The sequence below is a fragment of the Hyla sarda genome, chromosome 2 (assembly GCF_029499605.1).
Source record: "Hyla sarda isolate aHylSar1 chromosome 2, aHylSar1.hap1, whole genome shotgun sequence".
Classification (NCBI taxonomy): domain Eukaryota; kingdom Metazoa; phylum Chordata; class Amphibia; order Anura; family Hylidae; genus Hyla; species Hyla sarda.
Window position 1 is genome coordinate 302,674,751 of NC_079190.1, and position 19,672 is coordinate 302,694,422.

At 44.7% G+C, this 19,672-nt stretch overlaps 1 protein-coding gene across 1 annotated transcript in view; it reads right to left on the reverse strand.

Annotated features, from left to right (window-relative positions):
• LOC130356303 (E3 ubiquitin-protein ligase makorin-2-like) overlaps positions 1-19,672 on the reverse strand; it is a 77,896-nt gene that overhangs the window by 23,385 nt on the left and 34,839 nt on the right. Inside the window, exons 2-6 of the mRNA XM_056557603.1 lie at positions 6,200-6,319; positions 5,230-5,465; positions 4,292-4,401; positions 2,791-2,978; positions 2,421-2,531 (exon numbers count right to left, since the gene is read on the reverse strand). Coding sequence (XP_056413578.1) covers positions 2,421-2,531; positions 2,791-2,978; positions 4,292-4,401; positions 5,230-5,465; positions 6,200-6,319 — 765 coding nt within the window. The remainder of the gene's footprint in view (positions 1-2,420; positions 2,532-2,790; positions 2,979-4,291; positions 4,402-5,229; positions 5,466-6,199; positions 6,320-19,672) is intronic.

The following is a 19,672-nucleotide window of genomic DNA, read 5'->3' on the forward strand; positions in this document are numbered from 1 at the left end:
ACACACACACAGAGACACACACACAGACACACACACACAGACACACACACACAGACACACACACACAGACACACACACACAGACACACACACACAGACACACACACACAGACACACACACACAGACACACACACACAGACACACACACAGACACACACACAGACACACACACAGACACACACACAGACACACACACAGACACACACACAGACACACAGACACACACACAGACACACACACACACACACAGACACACACACAGACACACACACAGACACACACACACAGACACACACACAGACACACACACAGACACACACACACAGACACACACACAGACACACACACACAGACACACACACAGACACACACACAGACACACACAGACACACACAGACACACACAGACACACACAGACACACACAGACACACACAGACACACACAGACACACACAGACACACACAGACACACACAGACACACACAGACACACACAGACACACACAGACACACACAGACACACACAGACACACACAGACACACACAGACACACACAGACACACACAGACACACACAGACACACACAGACACACACAGACACACACAGACACACACAGACACAGACACAGACACAGACACAGACACAGACACAGACACAGACACACAGACACACAGACACACAGACACACACACACTTCCCCATTGCTCCCATCTTTGTCCAGTTCTCTGATTCCAGTCTTCCACTTCCTGTGGGACGGCGAGTCACGCTGCACTCAGCTGAGAGCAGCGCAACTCACCGTCCCGCAGGAAGCAGAAGACAAGGACAAGAGAACTAGACACCGACATCGGAGGAACATAGGCCAGTTTAAGTTTGTTTTGTAGCCCGGGCACAGAGAGAAAAAAATAAATAAAAAACACACAACACCCACACACTAAATTATAAAATATGGCATTTTCTCAGGGGACTGCTCTCAAACATCTTTCATCTATTGACAGCAAAAAGGTGTCACATTTTAGAGCAAAAACATTGATCTATACTTAATATGAAGTGTGGGACTTGAGATTAAGGGAGGGGGTGGTTGGGTTTTGTAAGCAGGGGTCCCAGCGGTTGGACCCCAATGTTAATGCACATTCCCTATCCACGGGATGCAGAAGATAGGGGATAAGTACTGTAGTACCCCTTTAATTTGCTTCTAAAATTTAGGATACCATGTTCCAGAACTGCAATTTGAGGGGAGAAGTCAATCTCCCTCCTTACCATTTGTTCAATTCCTTTGACCATTTCATTCTAGAATTTACAGAAAAACTAACACCTCCACCACATGTATAAGGACTGCCACCCTTACCTCACACCATGGACAGTTGGAATCAGAACATCTTCCTATCTTCAATAAAAAAAAAACAAGGCACAATATACTAGTCAGTGTTGCAGCCGCTGCTGCTTACAGCCTCTCAGTAAGTGCAGCGCAGAGGACATTAGGAAGACATCAAACCGACTGATGGGCGAGACGGGAAGGAGAAATTATGTTGCACAAGGGGCGAGGGAAAGGGGGCAGACCACTCAAGATTTTAGTTCACCAATATCCCTTTCATAATCTGCAACAGTTAAAATTTTAATTTCTAGTCAATCTGTTCCACAAGAGATTTATAGATCATAGGATTGCAAGGAACACAGTAGCCATCAACAAGTCCCATCACCCCAACTATCAGGAACACTTTCCAGCGGCAAAGTATGGAAGATATTCCTGACTTGAGCAAGTTGGAACCTCCCAGTTAGATAATCGCAAAATTTTGTAAAGGGCCAAATCGCTATATTGCAATCCGCAATTACTGTGATATTTTGTGCAGCCTTAAAAAGAGGTATTACGGTAATAAAAAAAAAAAGATCTATATATTTTTCTTTCATAGTCAGCCCCTCCTTGTCTCCACTTTGGAGCGAAGTAGTAATCCCACACCCATTCACTTCAATGGAAATGCGCTGCAGAACCACACCCAACCTGGAGACAAGCAGCAACAGGTCTTTGGGAGAACAAAAAAAAAATAAAAAAGCCTCGATTCCTGGAATACCCACTTTAATCCATAAATTCATCCTGACAGGTCCTGGTCCTACAAATACAACGTGCTGTCTACAGATATTACTGTATTTTCAGACATTTTATATTTACGCTCTTCTGTGAAGATATTTGAGGATGTATAGGTGGCATATAAAAAGCTGAGGCAAAAAACAAAAACACTGAAAGTTGTAATTGCACCTTTGCATTCTTACATATGCATGAATTGTTAACATTGCCTTGTTTGCCATCTTTAACCCCTTGAAAGATAAAAAAAAAAAAACAGCATGTTTAGATTTATAAAAATAGCTATTCTGCTATATAGTTCATTCCTTTTACCACACAACAATTCGAACTATAGCCAACTTACCCAGTCTTTGCTTTAAAATCCTGGATCAATTGTAGTTTCTCATCAGAGTCTCCAATCCAGTATTTGTGTGGGATAAAGTAACTTGACTTTACACGGCACTGAGGGCAACTCCTTTTAGAGTAAAGAGTTTGGTCAAAATAATGAAACTTCACAACAGAGGCCATTTTAAAGGGGTATTTCAGCACCTAAATATATCCCACCATCCACTGCTCCATTCAGCGGTAATTGGGGCTCTATGATTGAGATAACAGAGGTTCTAGCGGGACCCCCTTTAATCAGACACGTATCCTCTGGCTAGGGGATGTTTTGCAAGGGCTGTAATACCCCTTTAAATATAAGCAACATTTATCTGTACAAGTTAGACACTCACTTTATAACTTCATTCTGAAAGTCCCGAGTCTTTCTCCAGCGTTTAATGCAGCCAACACAATATGCATGACTGCAGTTTGGCAAAATTCCAAATATTCTCTCTTCTTCTATGTTTTTATCATAGACTTTATCCATGCAGATTCCACAAACTACATCTCTGCTGCGTTCATACTGAATACTTGAGTCTTCCTACAATAATGACAGTTAGGGGTTTATTTTATTTTAAGCACGCCAGGGGGGTGCCCTGTAGCTTGTGTCCAGTTCCTGTCTGTTTGGTATATAACTCATTCATAAATACTTTTGCTGCTCTTATCTTTATAGGCTATGTTCACAAAGTGGAATGTCCGCAGTGAAAATTCCTGTGCGCGGTGCGCTGGCAGAACATGCTGGCAAAGGACCACTTGGAAACACGCCAATCTTTCTGTACACTGGATTTTCACAGCAGAATCATCGATGCGCACAGTAAAACAGTGGAATGTGTGCGGAATCTGCACGGAAATTCCATTGTGTAAACATAGCTACATACTAGGGATCGACAGATTATCGGTATGGCCGATATCGGCCGATAATCACGATTTGGGGCATCGGTATCGGCAATTACCTTGCCGATAAGCCGATAATGCCCCCGTCCCCCCCGTACCGCGACTGCCGCCCCCCCCCCCACCCCGACGCACCCCTTACCGTAGCGCTGGACCGCATACCGGTATGGATTTTTGCCCATACTGCTATACCGGTCGGGCCCCTCCCCCACCCTCCAAGTCCATAAAAAAAAAAAAATTTAACTTGCCCGTAATGGGGGTGGTCCGGGCCATCCATCCTTCCTGTAGAGTCCGGCGGCATTCCGGGTGGAGGGTGAACCAGTCCGGGCTGTCCTTCTCCGGTGGTCATCTTCTCCACTTCGGGCAGGCTCCGGCCTAGTAACGCAGCATAGACGCCACTACGCCAGGTGCATCGCTGCGCACGGGCGTCACTGCGCAGCAGTGTCTATGCTGCGTTACTAGGCCGGAGCGGAGAAGAGGACCCCCTGAGAAGGACAGCCCGGACCGGTTCACCCTCCACCCGGAATGCCGCTGGACACTACAGGAAGGATGGCCCAGACCACCCTGACAGGTAGGGGGGAGAGAAGCGGGTGGTGGCGGCGTCAGCGGCGGCCTATGGCACCGCAAAAGCCACTGCAGTGCATTGATTTAAAGCTCCCGCTTTAAATCAATGATCTGCAGTGGTGTCGCGGGGGGATAAATAGCCGATAACTTATACCGATATTCCGCTATAAGCCCTAACCTCCACCGATTATTGGTATCTGCCCTAAAAAAACGATATCGGTCGATCCCTACTACATACCAAGCACCCCTGCTGCTAATGACAATCCACAAAAGTGATAACCTTGTGGGGAAGGTGCTAGCTCAGCATTTTGGTCTTTGCAAACAAAACCCCTATTCACCACCTCACCCCCCTTTAACTATGCAGGAATGACAACTGCTCAAGACAGTATCTGTACTAACTGTTTTAGAATGAAGGATTTTCAAAGTTTTCCGATGCCTTGTTTCATCTTGGAACTCTCTCTCCTTTGGTTTATCCATTAGGATTGGACTAGAGACAGACCTTACAAGACCTAAAAAGATACATCTCATAGTTAGCATGGCTTTAAAAAAACAACAAAGTGTCCAGTTGTTTGCTGGAAGTTAATAGTAAATAAAAAGAATTGTAGGTATAGTTTAGGTCAGTGACAGTGCTTCCAAAAGAGCATACTGTAGCTGTCCAGTTTATGGAGTTATTTTTCATACTCAATTTGGAGAACAAACGTGTGTAGGTGTGTGGTCTCTCACATTCAATAGAAAGCCATGAATCACATGATTTGTAACTAGAAATATGCTAATATTCTGTGGCTGCCCAGGCATGTTGGGAGTTGAAGTTTTTCAACATCTGGAAGGCCACAGTTAGAGAACACTGGTCTACACAGTCAATGTACATGACAAATCATTGCTAACATGGACACAGATTAGCCTCAATAGACTGATCGGCATACTGCATCTCCAGCATACATTCAAGAAATACTCATAAGAAAAACAGTCATATTTTACCTATTCCAAGTGTGTACTTTAGTATATTCCCACTAAAAACAATGGGGCACACATTGCAGAGTTTTTTCCCCTCATTCAACGCTTGTTTTGGCAAGTAATTTGTGAAATTGGGGGGAATAAAACCTGTGCAAAGAAGAAGTTGCTCATAGTAACCAGATTGCAGCTTTCATTTTGCAGAGGCTTTGTTAAAAAATTAAATGCTAGCAGATTGGTTGCAATGGGCAACTTTTCCAACTGGACAGGTTTTGATAAATCTCCAAAAAGCACTGAAACACTCAATGATTTTTTAACAAGGACTTAAGATAAGTCTGTATGTAAACACTTTGGTCAAACTGTTAAGAGATTGTTTGATATCCGACCTGTATTTCGTGGGACAAATTCTGCTGCAAGTGCCCAGTCCTCTCTTGGCAATTGAACAGGCACTCTTTGACTTTGAAAGGCAGCTGACTGCAGAGGAGTAACAGATGGTTCTGAAACTCTACGACCAACTTGAAGGTTAGGCACACAAGGAACAATGCAAGGCTCAGAGACTCTACGGCTGGCAAGGTAATTTGAGGGGGTGTCAGAACGCTGAAATGGTGGAAGGTGTAGGAAACTGCAGAGTAAAGAAGTTTCATAACATCAATTTTCAAATAATATTATATAATTAAAGGGATATTCCGGACTTTTACATCTTCTCCCCTATCCTTTTGATAGGGTATAAGATTTAAAAGGCAAGAATACACCTTTATAACATATCTGTGCTGGGTGCTGTACTGAGATCGTGGGGTCCCAGCGATAAGGGGGATAAGATTTAAAAGGCTGGCATACCCCCTTAAAGCCAAGAGTTACTGGTAAATACAGTAAACTCAAATCTGAGCCACATCTCACAGGTAGAATTGACATGAAGTCACTAAATGCACTAAAAAGGTGCCCATGCAGTGTTAGATCTATTTGAAATATGCCCACTCCTATGCTCACAGGTGATCTACTGCTGGTATAGTGGTGACTACACATTATATAGTGGTGGGGGTTAGGTGGAATAGACGTTTGATGCCCGTAGGCTCTTGTTATTATGTGGCTATCACTGACTACACATCTTTTACTTTTTTTAGGCAACCCCCCCCCCCCCCCAATCCCAGTCACTCACCCCAACAAAGTACAGAATTCCCTTCCCTACCTCCTCTGCCAAATGAACTAAGTAGTGAGATTGGCTACAAAGCCCTATAACTCTGCTATAAACAGGCGTGTGATCGGCTATAGGTTACATTAGCTCTTTAGTGTGAATCTGAAAAACATTGAAAACAATCTGAAAAAATTAAGAGTTCCTAGTAGTTAAGAAAACATTACCTGCATTTTTCTCCATAGCAACAGAAACCATTCTGAAAGTAGCGGCAAACTGGAACAGTTTTCTTTTCGTGGGAGAAGCGACAATTTGTGCCCCATCTACAGGTGCCTCGGTAAAATGCTCTGTCAAGGAGCAGTGAAGAAGTAATCAAACAGTTTATGCACTAAACAGTAAGCGTTACCCATATTAGGTTTTCTATCTACTGTGCTGTGTGATATTGGGATGAGGTCAGCATAAAACAGCAATAAATGGACAAAGAAAAAGAATTCACAGAGTAGCACACCAAAATTCCTTCAGAAAAAAAAAATGCACACAAGAGACCAATTTACACACAATGGCCTATCAGTGCATGACAATGCCAGTCTTACACATGCCAATACACAACTTAGGGGAGGGGCCATGAACCCCCTCACCTGTACCGATGCCCGTCCTCCTTTGCAATGAGCACAATCAGTAATCCATAGCCCTAATAACAGTCTAAAATATACATTGAGAGAAAACCCATAAAATGCAGGATAGTAGTTCAAAAAATTATTTAAAGTGACCAGTGCCTGTGCAAAATAATGCAAATAGCAATAATAGAAATATCAAAGTAAATGCAACAGGTAAATAGAATTATTTGCTATTGTGACTTGTTTTCTACCTAGTGGGAGTAGTCTGATACTTAGCAGAAATGATCCATGAACAGAAGTGAGCGTCCCAGACTGAGATGGGGCTGATGTAAAGGATAAGGGATAGAGGACGGGTGTCACCCGAAACCCCACGCGTTCGTTGCCTGGAGTGGCAACTTCCTCAGGTGTCACCCAAGGAGGACGGGAGTCAGTACAGGTGAGGGGGTTCATGGCCCCTCCCCTAAGTTGCATACTGGCATGTGTAAGCCAGAATTTTAACTTGTTTGTGTCATGCACTGATTAGCCATTATGTGTGTGTAAATTGGTCTTGGTGTTCATTTTTTCTGAATAAAAATTTAATTAATTTTGGTGCGCTACTCAGTGAATTCTTTGTCCATTTATTGTTATGGTTTTTGCTTAGTAGCACATAATAATAATAATAATAATAATAATAATAATAAATAAATAAATAAAATTATAGGTTGAGCCCCCAGTCTTTCTCTAGCATAAAACAGCAAACAGGAACGTCCTTGTGTCCTGGTACTCAAGGACCAAGGGCGTACCTGTACACCACCCTTAATCCTTAAGCAGCTTTGAAGCAAGTGCTGCGCTCACTTCAGAGCAGCGAGTGTGGGCTATCAGTAGCCTCACATGTCACTGCTTATGCTGGCGCCAGTCAAAGCGTGTACCTATTACAGTCATCCAGACTGCTGTCCCCCACTATCAATTATCTGTCAGGCTCATTGGCCTCATTTTTAAAAAAGAGGATTATGAAGTATATTCATCCTGTGAATACATAAGTCTGCCATCTAATTTTGGGTACCATCTTATTACTGTCTCCAGTTATATCAGTCCTGTCTAATGCAAGAAATAAGGACACCACTGTTGATGCAGAATTACTATGGCAATCGTCTGACATTTTTATTACATTGAACAATTTATCAAAAAGCTGCTGAACAACAACATGCTATATAACTTTGTACATTTATTTATTTTATGTTAGTAGTCAGAGTGAATTTGTTGCTACTATCAAACCCCCTTCAGGGATGTGGAAATCCTATAGCCCGACGCCCGGGACAAGTAGTTTTGGGCGCCGGGCAGGTGAAATGTTTATAGATTTAGCCCTGTATCGGGCTAGCAGGGACAGACAGACTTCCCCCTTATTTTTCTTTAATGCCGGTGTGAGGCGCAGGAGCGGATGGAAGTCTTCACCTCACACCAGCGCTCAGAGTGTATGGAGGGGGCGGCGGCCTCCAGCTGACTGCAGAGCCCCCTTATCTCCCCTCCCGGAGGATGGAAGGAACTCAGAAGACACAGGAGGGTGAGAGAAAGGATGTTGACAGCTCCGTGCACAGCTCCATCCCCCGCACACAGCTCTATCCCTCCCCCTCCCCCTCCCCCTGCTCTGTCTAGACAGGACCTAATCCACCACGGGGAGGTTGCTTGTTTGCACGGGGAAAACACAGAGCAGGGGGAGGGGAGGGGGGAGGACGGAAATCTCACCTCACACTGGCCGGGACTACAGCTCTGATGACCACTCATGGCGGCTCAGGTGAGGAGGCAGAGAATGCAGGCAGCGGCAGGGTGGTTATATATGTATGGTGTGAGTGTATGTGTGTATGTATGTATGATGGGGGGGGCAGCGGCAGGTGTATGTATGATGTGTGCATATGTATGGTGTATATCAGTGTTTCTCAACCAGGGTGCCTCCAGCTGTTGCAAAACTACAACTCCCAGCATGCCCTGGGCATGCTGGGAGTTGTAGTTTTGCAACAGCTGGAGGCACCCTGGTTGGGAAACACTGGTGGATATGTATGGTGTGAGTATGTGTGTATTATGTCTGTCTATGTGTGATGTGTGTGTATGTATGTAATGTATAATGTGTGTATAATGTCTAAGTGTGATGTGTATGTATGTGATGTATGATGTGGGGGGGCAGTGGTGGGTGTATGTATGATGTGTGCATATGTATGGTGCATATGTATGGTGTGAGTGTATGTGTGTATGTAATGTATGATGTGGGGGGGGCAGTGGCGGGGGTGTGTGTATGTATGATATGGGGCAGTGGCTGGTGCATGTATGATATGTGTATGCATAAATGTTTTGTATAGGAGCGGACTGTCACGTCTGGCATTAGGGCAGTTGTTCCATCTAATTTTTTTTATTTTTAGTGGCCCCCGCACTAAATTGCACCCCCAGAATCCCGCCCCCTTCATACTCACCCGCCAACCAAGATCCCCACAGATTCACACAAACACCCCTGAACCAAAACTACAACTCCCAGCATGTTGGACCATAACCTAAACTGTAGAACTATAAAGTGTAACATGCTGGGAGTTGTAGTTTTGGGTCGGGTCAGCTGCAGAGCCATAGGCTGCATCAGGGTATGCTGGGTGTTGTAGTTACTAACTGCAATTCCCAGTATTCCTTGATACAGTCTATGGCTCTGCAGCTGACACAAACCAAAACTACAACTCCCAGCATGTTACACAATAACCTTAACTGTACTATACAGTGCAACATGCTGCAACACCCACACAACCATAGGCTGTATCAGGGCATGCTGGGAGTTGTAGTTATCTAGTAACTAAATGCAACTTCCAGCATTTTCTGACACAAAATGCACCATATAAACCGGAGAAGCAGAACCCCCCCCCCCCCCCCCCCAGTAACACATAAGTCCCTATTGAGACTGAAAAATAGTGATTAAAATATTTTATAAAGTGCGTATATATGTGAATAAGCCCCCTTCCTAATAAAAGTTTCCAATTTTCTTTAAATAAAAATAATGTACAAAAATAAACATAAGTGGTATCGCTGCATGTGGAAATGTCCAGACTATTAAAATATAATGTTAATTAAACCGTACGGTGAACGGTGTAAATGTAAATAGTCCAGAATTGCTCATTTTTGGTCACTTCATATGAGAAGGTGATCAAAAATACACATCTAGACTTTTCTGGGCTTGGCTCAGGCGTAAGAGGAGCTACAGCTCTCCCACCTCTAATACCCTGGCATGCTGCGATCACCTATTAAACCATTAGATCACCGCTGTCAGCAGTGTCTAAAGGAATCTTATATCCATCCCTGGTGGTCTAGTGGGGGGGGGGGGGATCAGACTATTTTGGTGAAAATTATTTTATCTGCCAGGACAAGTGGATTTTCTTGAGGGACAAGTAGATTGTGTTCCGCTTTAGTCCCTTGGACAAGTAGTTTTTTTTTTTTTTTTTTTCCACACCCCTGCCCTTTTCTGTAAGAAGTAGATATACATACACACATACACACACACTATATTACCATTGATGACTGATTATGGCCATTTTTTGACTGACCGACTGACTTTCTTAACCCCTTGGGGACGGAGCCCATTATGACCCTAAGGACGGGAGCATTTTTTGCAAATCTGACCACTGTCACTAAGCATTAATAACTCTGGGATGCTTTTACTTATATATTTGATTCCGAGAGTTTTTCGTGACATTCTACTTTATGTTAGTGGTAAATTTTCGGCGATACTGGCATCCTTTCTTGGTGAAAAATGCAAAAATTTCATGAAAATTTAGAAAATTTAGCATTTTGAAGCTCTCTGCTTAGAAGGAATATGGATATTAAAAATTAATTATATATTGATTCACATATACAATATGTCTACTTTATGTTTGCATCATAAAATTGATGAGTTTTTACTTTTGGAAGACATCACAGGGCTTCAAAGTTCAGCAACAATTTTCCAATTTTTGGCAAAATTTTCTAAATCGGAGTTTTTCAGGGACCAGTTCAGGTTTGAAGTGGATTTGAAGGTTCTTCTGGTTAGAAATACCCGATAAATGACCCCATTATAAAAACTGCACCCCTCAAAGTATCCAAAATGACATTCAGTAAGTGTGTTAACCCTTTAGGTGTTTCACAGGAATAGCAGCAAAGTGAAGGAGAAAATTCAAAATCTTCATTTTTTTACACTGGCATGTTCTTGTAGACCCAGTTTTTGAATTTTTACAAGGGGTAAAAGAAAAAAATCCTCAAAATTTGTAACCCAATTTCTCTCGAGTAAGAAAATACCTCATATGTGTATGTCAAGTGTTCGGCGGGTGCACTAGAGGGCTCAGAAGCGAAGGAGCAACAATGGGATTTAGGAGAGAGTTTTTCTGAATTGGTTTTTGGGGGGCATGTCCCATTTAGGAAGCCCCTATGGTGCCAGGACAGCAAAAACAACAAAACACATCGCACACTATTATGGAAACGACACCCCTCAAGGAACGTAACAAGGGGTATAGGGAGCCTTAACACCCCACAGGTGTTTGACAACTTTTTGTTAAAGTCGGATGTGTAAATCAAAAAAAATATTTTACCACTAAAATGCTGGTTTTTCCCCAAATTTTACTTTACAAAGGGTAATAGAAGAAATGGGGTTACAAATTTTGGGGGGCATTTTCTCCTGAGTATGGAAATATCCCATGTTTGGACGTCAAGTGCACTGCGAGCGAACTACAACGCTCAGATGAGAAGGAGCGCCATTGAGCTTTTAGAGAGATAATTTGTTTGGAATGGAAGTCGGGGGCCATGTGCGTTTACAAAGCCCCCCGTGGTGCCAGAACAGTGGACCCCCCACATGTGACTCCATTTTGGAAACTACACCCCTCACGGAATGTAATAAGGGGTACAGTGAGCATTTACACCCCACTGGCGTTTGACAGATCTTTGGAACAGTGGGCTGTGCAAACAAAAAAAATTACATTTTTCATTTTCACGTACCACTGTTCCAAAAATCTGTCAGACACTTGTGGGGGGTTAATGCTCACTGTACCCCTTATTACATTACATGAGGGGTGTAGTTTCCAAAATGGGGTCACATGTGGGTATTTATTTTTTGGGTTTATGTCAGAACCGCTGTAAAATCAGCCACCCCTGTGCAAATCACCAATTTAGGCCTCAAATGTACATGGTGCGCTCACTCGAGCCTTGTTGTGCGCCCGCAGAGCATTTTACGCCCACATATAGGGTATTTCCGTACTCAGGAGAAATTGCATTACAAATTTTGGGGGGCTTTTTTTCCCTTTTACCTATTGTGAAATTAAAAAGTAAAGAAGTAAAGGGCAACACCAGCATGTTAGTGTAAAAAAAAAAAAAAAAAAAAATTTTTTACACTAACAGGCTGGTGTAGACCCCAACTTTTCCTTTTCATTAGGGGTAAAAGGAGAAAAAGCCCCCCAAAACTTGTAGTGCAATTTCTCCCGAGTACGGTGATACCCCATATGTGACCCTAAACTGTTTCCTTGAAATACGACAGGGCTCCAAAGTGTGAGAGCGCCATGCGCATTTGAGGACTAAATTAGGGATTGCATAGGGGTGGACATAGGGGTATTCTACACCAGTGATTCCCAAACAGGGTGCCTCCAGCTGTTTCTAAACTCCCAGCATGCCTGGACAGTCAGTGGCTGTCCGGAAATGCTGGGAGTTGTTGTTTTGCAACAGCTGGAGGCTCCGTTTTGGAAACACTGCTGTACAATACGTTTTTCATTTTTATTGGGGGGGGGGGGGGGGGGGGGGGAACAGTGTAATGGGGTGTTTATGTAGTGTTTTACTCTTTATTAGGTGTTAGTGTAGTATAGTGTTTTTAGGGTACGTTCACACTGGTGGGTTACGGCGAGTTTCCCGCTAGGAATTTGTGCTGCAGCGAAAAATTTGCCGCAGCTCATACTTTAACCCCTTAAGGACCAGGCCATTTTACACCTTAAAGACCAGAGCGTTTTTTGCAATTCTGACCACTGTCACTTTAAACATTAATAACTCTGGAATGCTTTTAGTTATCATTCTGATTCTGAGAGTTTTTTCGTGACATATTCTACTTTAACTTAGTGGTAAAATTTTATGGTAACTTGCATCCTTTCTTGGTGAAAAATCCCCAAATTTGATGAAAATGAAAATATTGCATTTTTCTAACTTTGAAGCTCTCTGCTTGTAAGGAAAATGGATATTCAAAATAAAACATTTTTGGGTTCACATATACAATATGTCTACTTTATGTTTGCATCATAAAATTTATGAGTTTTTACTTTTGGAAGACACCAGAGGGCTTCAAAGTTCAGAAGCAATTTGGAAATTTTTCACAAAATTTTCAAACTCGCTATTTTTCATAGACCAGTTCAGGTTTGAAGTGGATTTGAAGGGTCTTCATATTAGAAATACCCCATGAATGACCCCATTATAAGAACTACACCCCCCAGAGTATTCAAAATGACATTCAGTAAGTGTATTAACCCTTTAGGTGTTTCACAGGAATAGCAGAAAAGTGAAGGAGAAAATTCACAATCTTCATTTTTTACACCTGCATGTTCTTGTAGACTCAATTTTTGAATTTTTCCAATTGGTAGAAAAGAGAAATTGGATTTCAAATACAAGTAAAAATTTTCTCCTGAGTAAGCACATACCTCATATGTCTGTTAATTGTTCGGCGGGCGCAGTAGAGGGCTCAGAAGGGAAGGAGCGACAAATGGTTTTTGGGGGGCATGTCACCTTTAGGAAGCCCCTATGGTGCCAGGACAGCAAAAACAAAAAACCACATGGCATACCATTTTGGAAACTAGACCCCTCGGGGAACGTAACAAGGGGTAATGTGAACCTTCATACCCCACAGGCGATTCACAACTTTTGCATATGTAAAAAAAAAAAAATATTTTACCTAAAATGCTTGGTTTCCCAAAAATTTTACATTTTTATAAAGGGTTAAAGCAGAAAATACCCCCCAAAATTTGTAAAACAATTTCTCCCGAATACGGCGATACCCCATATGTGGCCCTAAACTGTTGCCTTGAAATACGACAGGGCTCCAAAGTGAGAGTGCCATGCGCATTTGAGGCCTAAATTAGGGACTTGCATAGGGGTGGACATAGGGGTATTCTACGCCAGTGATTCCCAAACAGGGTGCCTCCAGCTGTTGTAAAAGTCCCAGCATGCCTGGACAGTCAGTGGCTGTCTGGTAATACTGGGAGTAGTTTTGCAACAGCTGGAGGCTCCGTTTTGGAAACAGTGGCGTACCAGACGTTTTTCATTTTTATTGGGGAGGGGGCTGTGTAGGGGTATGTGTATATGTAGTGTTTTTTACTTTTTTTTTTATTTTCTGTTAGTGTAGTGTAGTGTTTTTAGAGTACAGTCGCACGGGCGGGGGGTTCACAGTAGTTTCTCGCTGGCAGTTTGAGCTGCAGCAGAAAATTTGCCGCAGCTCAAACTTGCAGCCGGATACTTACTGTGGGGGGGGGGGGGGGGCATCCAGCAGTTGCAAAACTACAACTCCCAGCATGTACGGTCTATCAGTGCATGCTGGGAGTTGTAGTTTTGCAACAGCTGGAGGCACACTGGTTGTGAAACACTGAGTTTGGCAACAAACTCAGTGTTTTGCAACCAGTGTGCCTTCAGCTGTTGCAAAAGCTACAACCCCCAGCATGTACGGACAGCGGAAGGGCATGCTGGGTGTTGTAGTTATGCAACAGCGGGAGACACACTGGTTTGCTACTTAACTCAGTGTGCCTTCAGCTGTTGCAAAACTACAACTCTCAGCAGTCACCGACAGCCAACCGGCATGCTGGGAGTTGTAGTTATGCAACCAGCAGATGCACCACTACAACTCCCAGCATGCACTTTAGCCGATTGTGCAAGCTGGGAGTTGTAGTTATACAAAAGCTGAAGGTACACTTTTCCATAGAAAGAATGTGCCTCCAGCTGTTGCAAAACCATAAGTCCCAGCATGCCCATAAGGGAATGCTGGGAGTTGTGGTGGTCTGCCTCCTCCTGTTGCATAACTACAGCTCCCAGCATGCCCTTTTTGCATGCTGGGAGCTGTTGCTAAGCAACAGCAGGAGGCTGTCACTCACCTCCTGCTGCTGCTGCTGGACGCTGCAGGTCAGTCCCACCGCCGCCGTCGCTTCTGGGGCCCCGATCCCAACAATAACGCCGGGGATCGGGGTCCCCAGCACCTGGGGTGCACGTTCCGCACCCGCTCACGTCCTCCGGAAGAGGGGCGGAGCGGGTGCGGGAGTGACACCCGCAGCAGGCGCCCTGATTGGTCGGCATGGAATCCGGCCGACCGTGAGGTGGCACCAGTGCCACCTCACCCCTGCAGGCTCTGGCTGTTCGGGGCCGTCGGAGACCCGATTGACCCGGAATCGCCGCAGATCGCTGGACTGAATTGTCCAGCGATCTGCGGCCATCGTCGACATGGGGGGGGCATAATGACCCCCCTGGGCGATATGCCGCGATGCCTGCTGAACGATTTCAGCAAGCATCGGGCACCGGCTCCCCTCCGGCTAGCGGCGGGGGGCCAGGAATGGACAGGACGTACTCCTACGTCCTTAAGGACTCGGAAACGGGGGCGTAGGAGTACGTCCATTGTCCTTAAGGGGTTAAGCAGGAAACTTGCTGCAAACCCACCCGTGTGAATGTACCCTGTACGTTCACATGGGGGGGGGGGGGGGGCAAACCGCCAGCTGTTTCAAAACTACAACTCCCAGCATGCACGGTCTGTCAGTACATGCTGGGAGTTGTAGTTTTTAAACAGCTAGAGGCACACTGGTTGGAAAATACTGAGTTAGGTTCTGTTACCTAACTCAGTATATTCCAACCAGTGCGCCTCCAGCTGTTGCAAAACTACAATTCCCAGCATGACTGATCACAGAAGGGCATGCTGGGAGTTGTAGTTGTGTACCTCCAGCTGTTGCATAACTACAACTCCCAGCATGCATAGACAGCTGTTTTCTGTGTGGGCATGCTTGAATTTTTAGTTTTGCAACATCTGGAGTGCTACAATTTAGAGACCACTGAACAGTGATCTCCAAACTGTGGACCTCCAGATGTTGCAAAACTACAACTCCCAGCATGCCCAGACAGCAAACAGCTGTGTGGGCATGCTAGGAGTTGTAGTTTTTCAAGATCTAGAGGGCAGTATAGAGATCACTGTGCAGTGGTGTCTAAACTGCAGACCTCAAGCTGTTGCAAAACTACAAATTCCAGCATGCCCACACAGCAAACAGCTGTCTGGGCATGCTGGGAGTTGTAGTTTTTCAACATCTGGAAGGCTACAGTCTAGAGACCACTATAGTGGTCTCAGACTGTAGCCCTCTAGATGTTGCTAGGCAACTACTCACCGGCTTCCGTCACATCCGGGAGCCGTTCTCTGCCGCCCGCCGATCCCCGTCGCTCCGCTGCCTCTGGAGGGGTAAGTGGACTCCGGCGCCCGGTCCTCTTTGTTTTCTCCGTTCTGCCCCGCCTATTGTGGGAGGGCAGGACGGTGAAAACTAAAGTAAACCCCCCCCCGCCCCAGATCTGCTATTGGTGGTCGCGTCTAGACCACCAATCGCAGAGATAGGAGGGGTGGCAACTCTGCCACCTCACTCCTATCGCTTTAGGGGGATCGTGGGTGTCTTAGAAAATTTATTGTATAGGATACTCACTTGTATCCATATTCCCGCCTTTTAGTCAGACAATCCACTGTTAATATATCAAATGCCCTCGAACAAGCGATTATTCGCTTTTTCCGAATTGCAGAGGTCTATGCACTTCTATTGCTCAATAGTTTTTTTTGCACACCACATTGTCTGTTAATTTTATAGGAATCTAGTAAAAAAGTTATATTTTATATTCTATCTATGCCTTATTGGTTGAGTTCATTTATGAACACACTGGAGGTAAAAAGATTAATATAGTGTTAAAATCTAAAATGTATAAGAATAAACGTATTTGGCGCATGCCTAACTGTCCAAACTATTGCTAACATTATATATCCCATATGGTCAATGGAGTTAAAGGACCTCTGTAGTGCAATAGAACATATCCCCTATCTGAAGGATAGGGGATAAGTTCTAGATTGCGGGGGGATCCAAGCGCTGGGGCCCCTGCAGTCTTCTGTACGGGGCCACAGCAGTATGCTGGAAAGGGGGCATTCTGTCCCCGTATGATGGTGCGAACACGCCCTCTTCATGTATCCCATAGAGATGCAGAGGGGCCCGTGCCTGCCTGCTGAGAACGACACTGCACTTTCTGCAGATTGCCACTGCCCTGTCCAGGAGATTGTGGGGAGCGCTCAGATCCCCTGCGATCTATAACTTAGCCCCTTTCTGAAGATTAAGGGCTAGGTTATAATGCACTACAGATGCAAATACCAAGCCACAGAATTGTGTTTTATATAACATTAAAAAGTCTGATCAATACCAAAATGGTACCATACAATACAGCAGATAAAGTGCAAAAAAACTGAAAAAAAAAAGGTTATAGGGGTAAAAAAAAAATTTGTATTTGTGTATTCAGGCCAACAAACTAACATGTAAGTGTGACCACAAGGTGAATGGCGTAAAAAAAATAATACTATGGAAAAATTTAAGCCGTCGTCATTACAAAGTACAATTGGTCCCGCTAAACACAAGCCCTCATGTGGGTATGTAGATGGAAAAAGATAGATCACCCGGTAAGTAATCTGTTTTTCTTTAGATGATGACAGCACCCATGGAGGGGAAACCTGGGAATAGAAAAAGGGACACTGCTCTCCACACCTCAGTTGAAAACTAAAAAGTACTCCAAAAAGGAGCCAATAAACCTAGACCTTCTAGAGAATGAAAACAAACATTTTTTTTAGGGTGGGATAAATGAGGGGTGCTGTCATGAGCTAATGAAAAACAGATTACTTAGTAAGTAATCTCTTTACCTAAGCGCTCATGACAGCACCACTGGAGACTAGAATAGTAACCAATCAGGGAGGGACTACCGCCTGAAGGACTTAACGTCCAAAAGAGATCAGAAAACATTAAGCTGCAACCGATAGTGTGTTTTAAAAAGGTATGTTATAAGGACCATGTAGCTGCCCTACAGATTCAATACAAAAAGGCTTCAGCCTTCTCGGCCCAAGAAGCAGCCACTGCTCTGGTAGAGTGAGCTGAAACTAAGGAAGGTGGATCCTGATTCTATGTAGTGTAGGCCAATGTAATTGATGCCCTGATCCATCTGCTTATAGAAGGTCTAGAGGCAGTCTTGCCTTTGTTAGGGCCAGAGAACTGGACTAAAAGATTCTGGTCCACAAAAGTCCTTCGTAGAATCCAGATACTTCAGGAGGCATCTTCTGACAAGGTTATGGAACTTTACTTCCCCTTCATGTCTCATTTCATCACAGGAGGGAAGGATAATCTTAGATTTACAAAACTCTGAAACCACTTTTGGCAGGAAGGATGGTAAAGTTTTCATTACTTAGATTCATGCAAGATCTTGGTATAAGGAGGAAAGGCAGAGAGCACTTGCAAGCCTCCTTTTCTCATAGCTGTGTTTATTGCCAGGAGAAAGCTCATCGAGTGAGCCTATCTCCATCATGTTGCTCACAAATTGTGGTCCTGACAAGGCATCTAACACCAGATTCAAATCCCAAGGGGGAACAGAGGGTCTTGAGGATTTTAATCTTGTTGCTCCAGAAATAAAATGTTTAACCAAGATGTTATCTGCCAAGTTAAAAAAAAAATTAAATAAAAAAATAAAAAAACACATGGAAATACAGTCATGGCTGTAAAGGTTGGCACCCCTAAAATTTCTAAAGAAATTGAAGCATTTCTCACAGAAAAGGATTGCAGCAACATGTTTTGCTATACATGTTTATTTCCTTTGTGTGTATTGGAACTAAACAAAATAAAAAAATAAAATAAATAAGCTAATTGGACACTATGTCACACCAAACTCCAAAAAATGTGAACACCCCACAAGTGAGAACAAACAAGAATAAGGGTGGGAATAGTATGTGGTGCTGTCGTGACTACAAGGAAATAGAATTACCGGTGCGTAATTACAGTCTTTCCACCTCGTCATGACAGCACCAGAGAGAATACCTGAGTAGAAACTAGGGAGGGTCCACCGCCTGAAAAACTTTGCGCCAAAAAGCCAAGGAGGATAGATTGTCAACCCTAAGTCTATAGTGCCAAAAGAAAGTACCGTATTTATCGGCATATAACACGCACTTTTTAGGCAAAAATTTTGACACTAAAGTCTATGTGCGTGTTATACGCCGATACACCCCCAGGAAAGGCAGGGGGAGAGAGGCCGTCACTGCCCGCTTCTCTCCCCCTGCCTTTCCTGGGGTCTAGAGCACTGCTGCCGGCCCTTCTCTCCCCCTAGCTATCGGCACCGCTGCCCGTTCTGTCCCCCTGACTATCTGTGCCGGCGCTCCATTGCCGGCGCCGATAGCCAGGGGGAGATGAGCGGCGCCGACAGCCAGGGGGAGAGAAAGGGCAGCAGCACCCATTGCCGGCGCCGCTGCCCCGTTGCCTCCCCCCATCTCTGGTGGCATAATTACCTGGGTCGGGTCCGCGCTGCTCCAGGCCTCCGGCGTGCGTCCCCGGCGTCGTTGCTATGCACGGCGTGGCGCACTGACGTCATGCGCCGCGCCAGGGGGACAGAACGGGCAGCGGCGCCGATAGCCAGGGGGAGAGAAGGGCCGGCAGCAGGGCTCTAGACCCCAGGAAAGGCAGGGGGAGAGAAGCGGGCAGTGACTGCCTCTCTCCCCCTGCCTTTCCTGGGGGTGTATCGGGGTATACACGCGCACACACACGCACCCTCATTTTACCATGGATATTTGGGTAAAAAAAATTTTTTACCCAAATATCCTTGGTAAAATGAGGGTGCGTGTTATAGGCCCGTGCGCGGTATACCCCGATAAATACGGTATGTGGGGACGACCAAGTAGCTGCCCTACAGATCTAAGAAATAGAAGCACCTCTTCTCTGCCCAAGATGACGAAACTGCTCTAGTAGAGTGGGCTCTCAGGTTGGCTGGAGGAGACAGACCTGCAGAGGAATAAGCTGCAACAATGGCCTGCCTAACCAACCTAGCAATGGTGTCTGC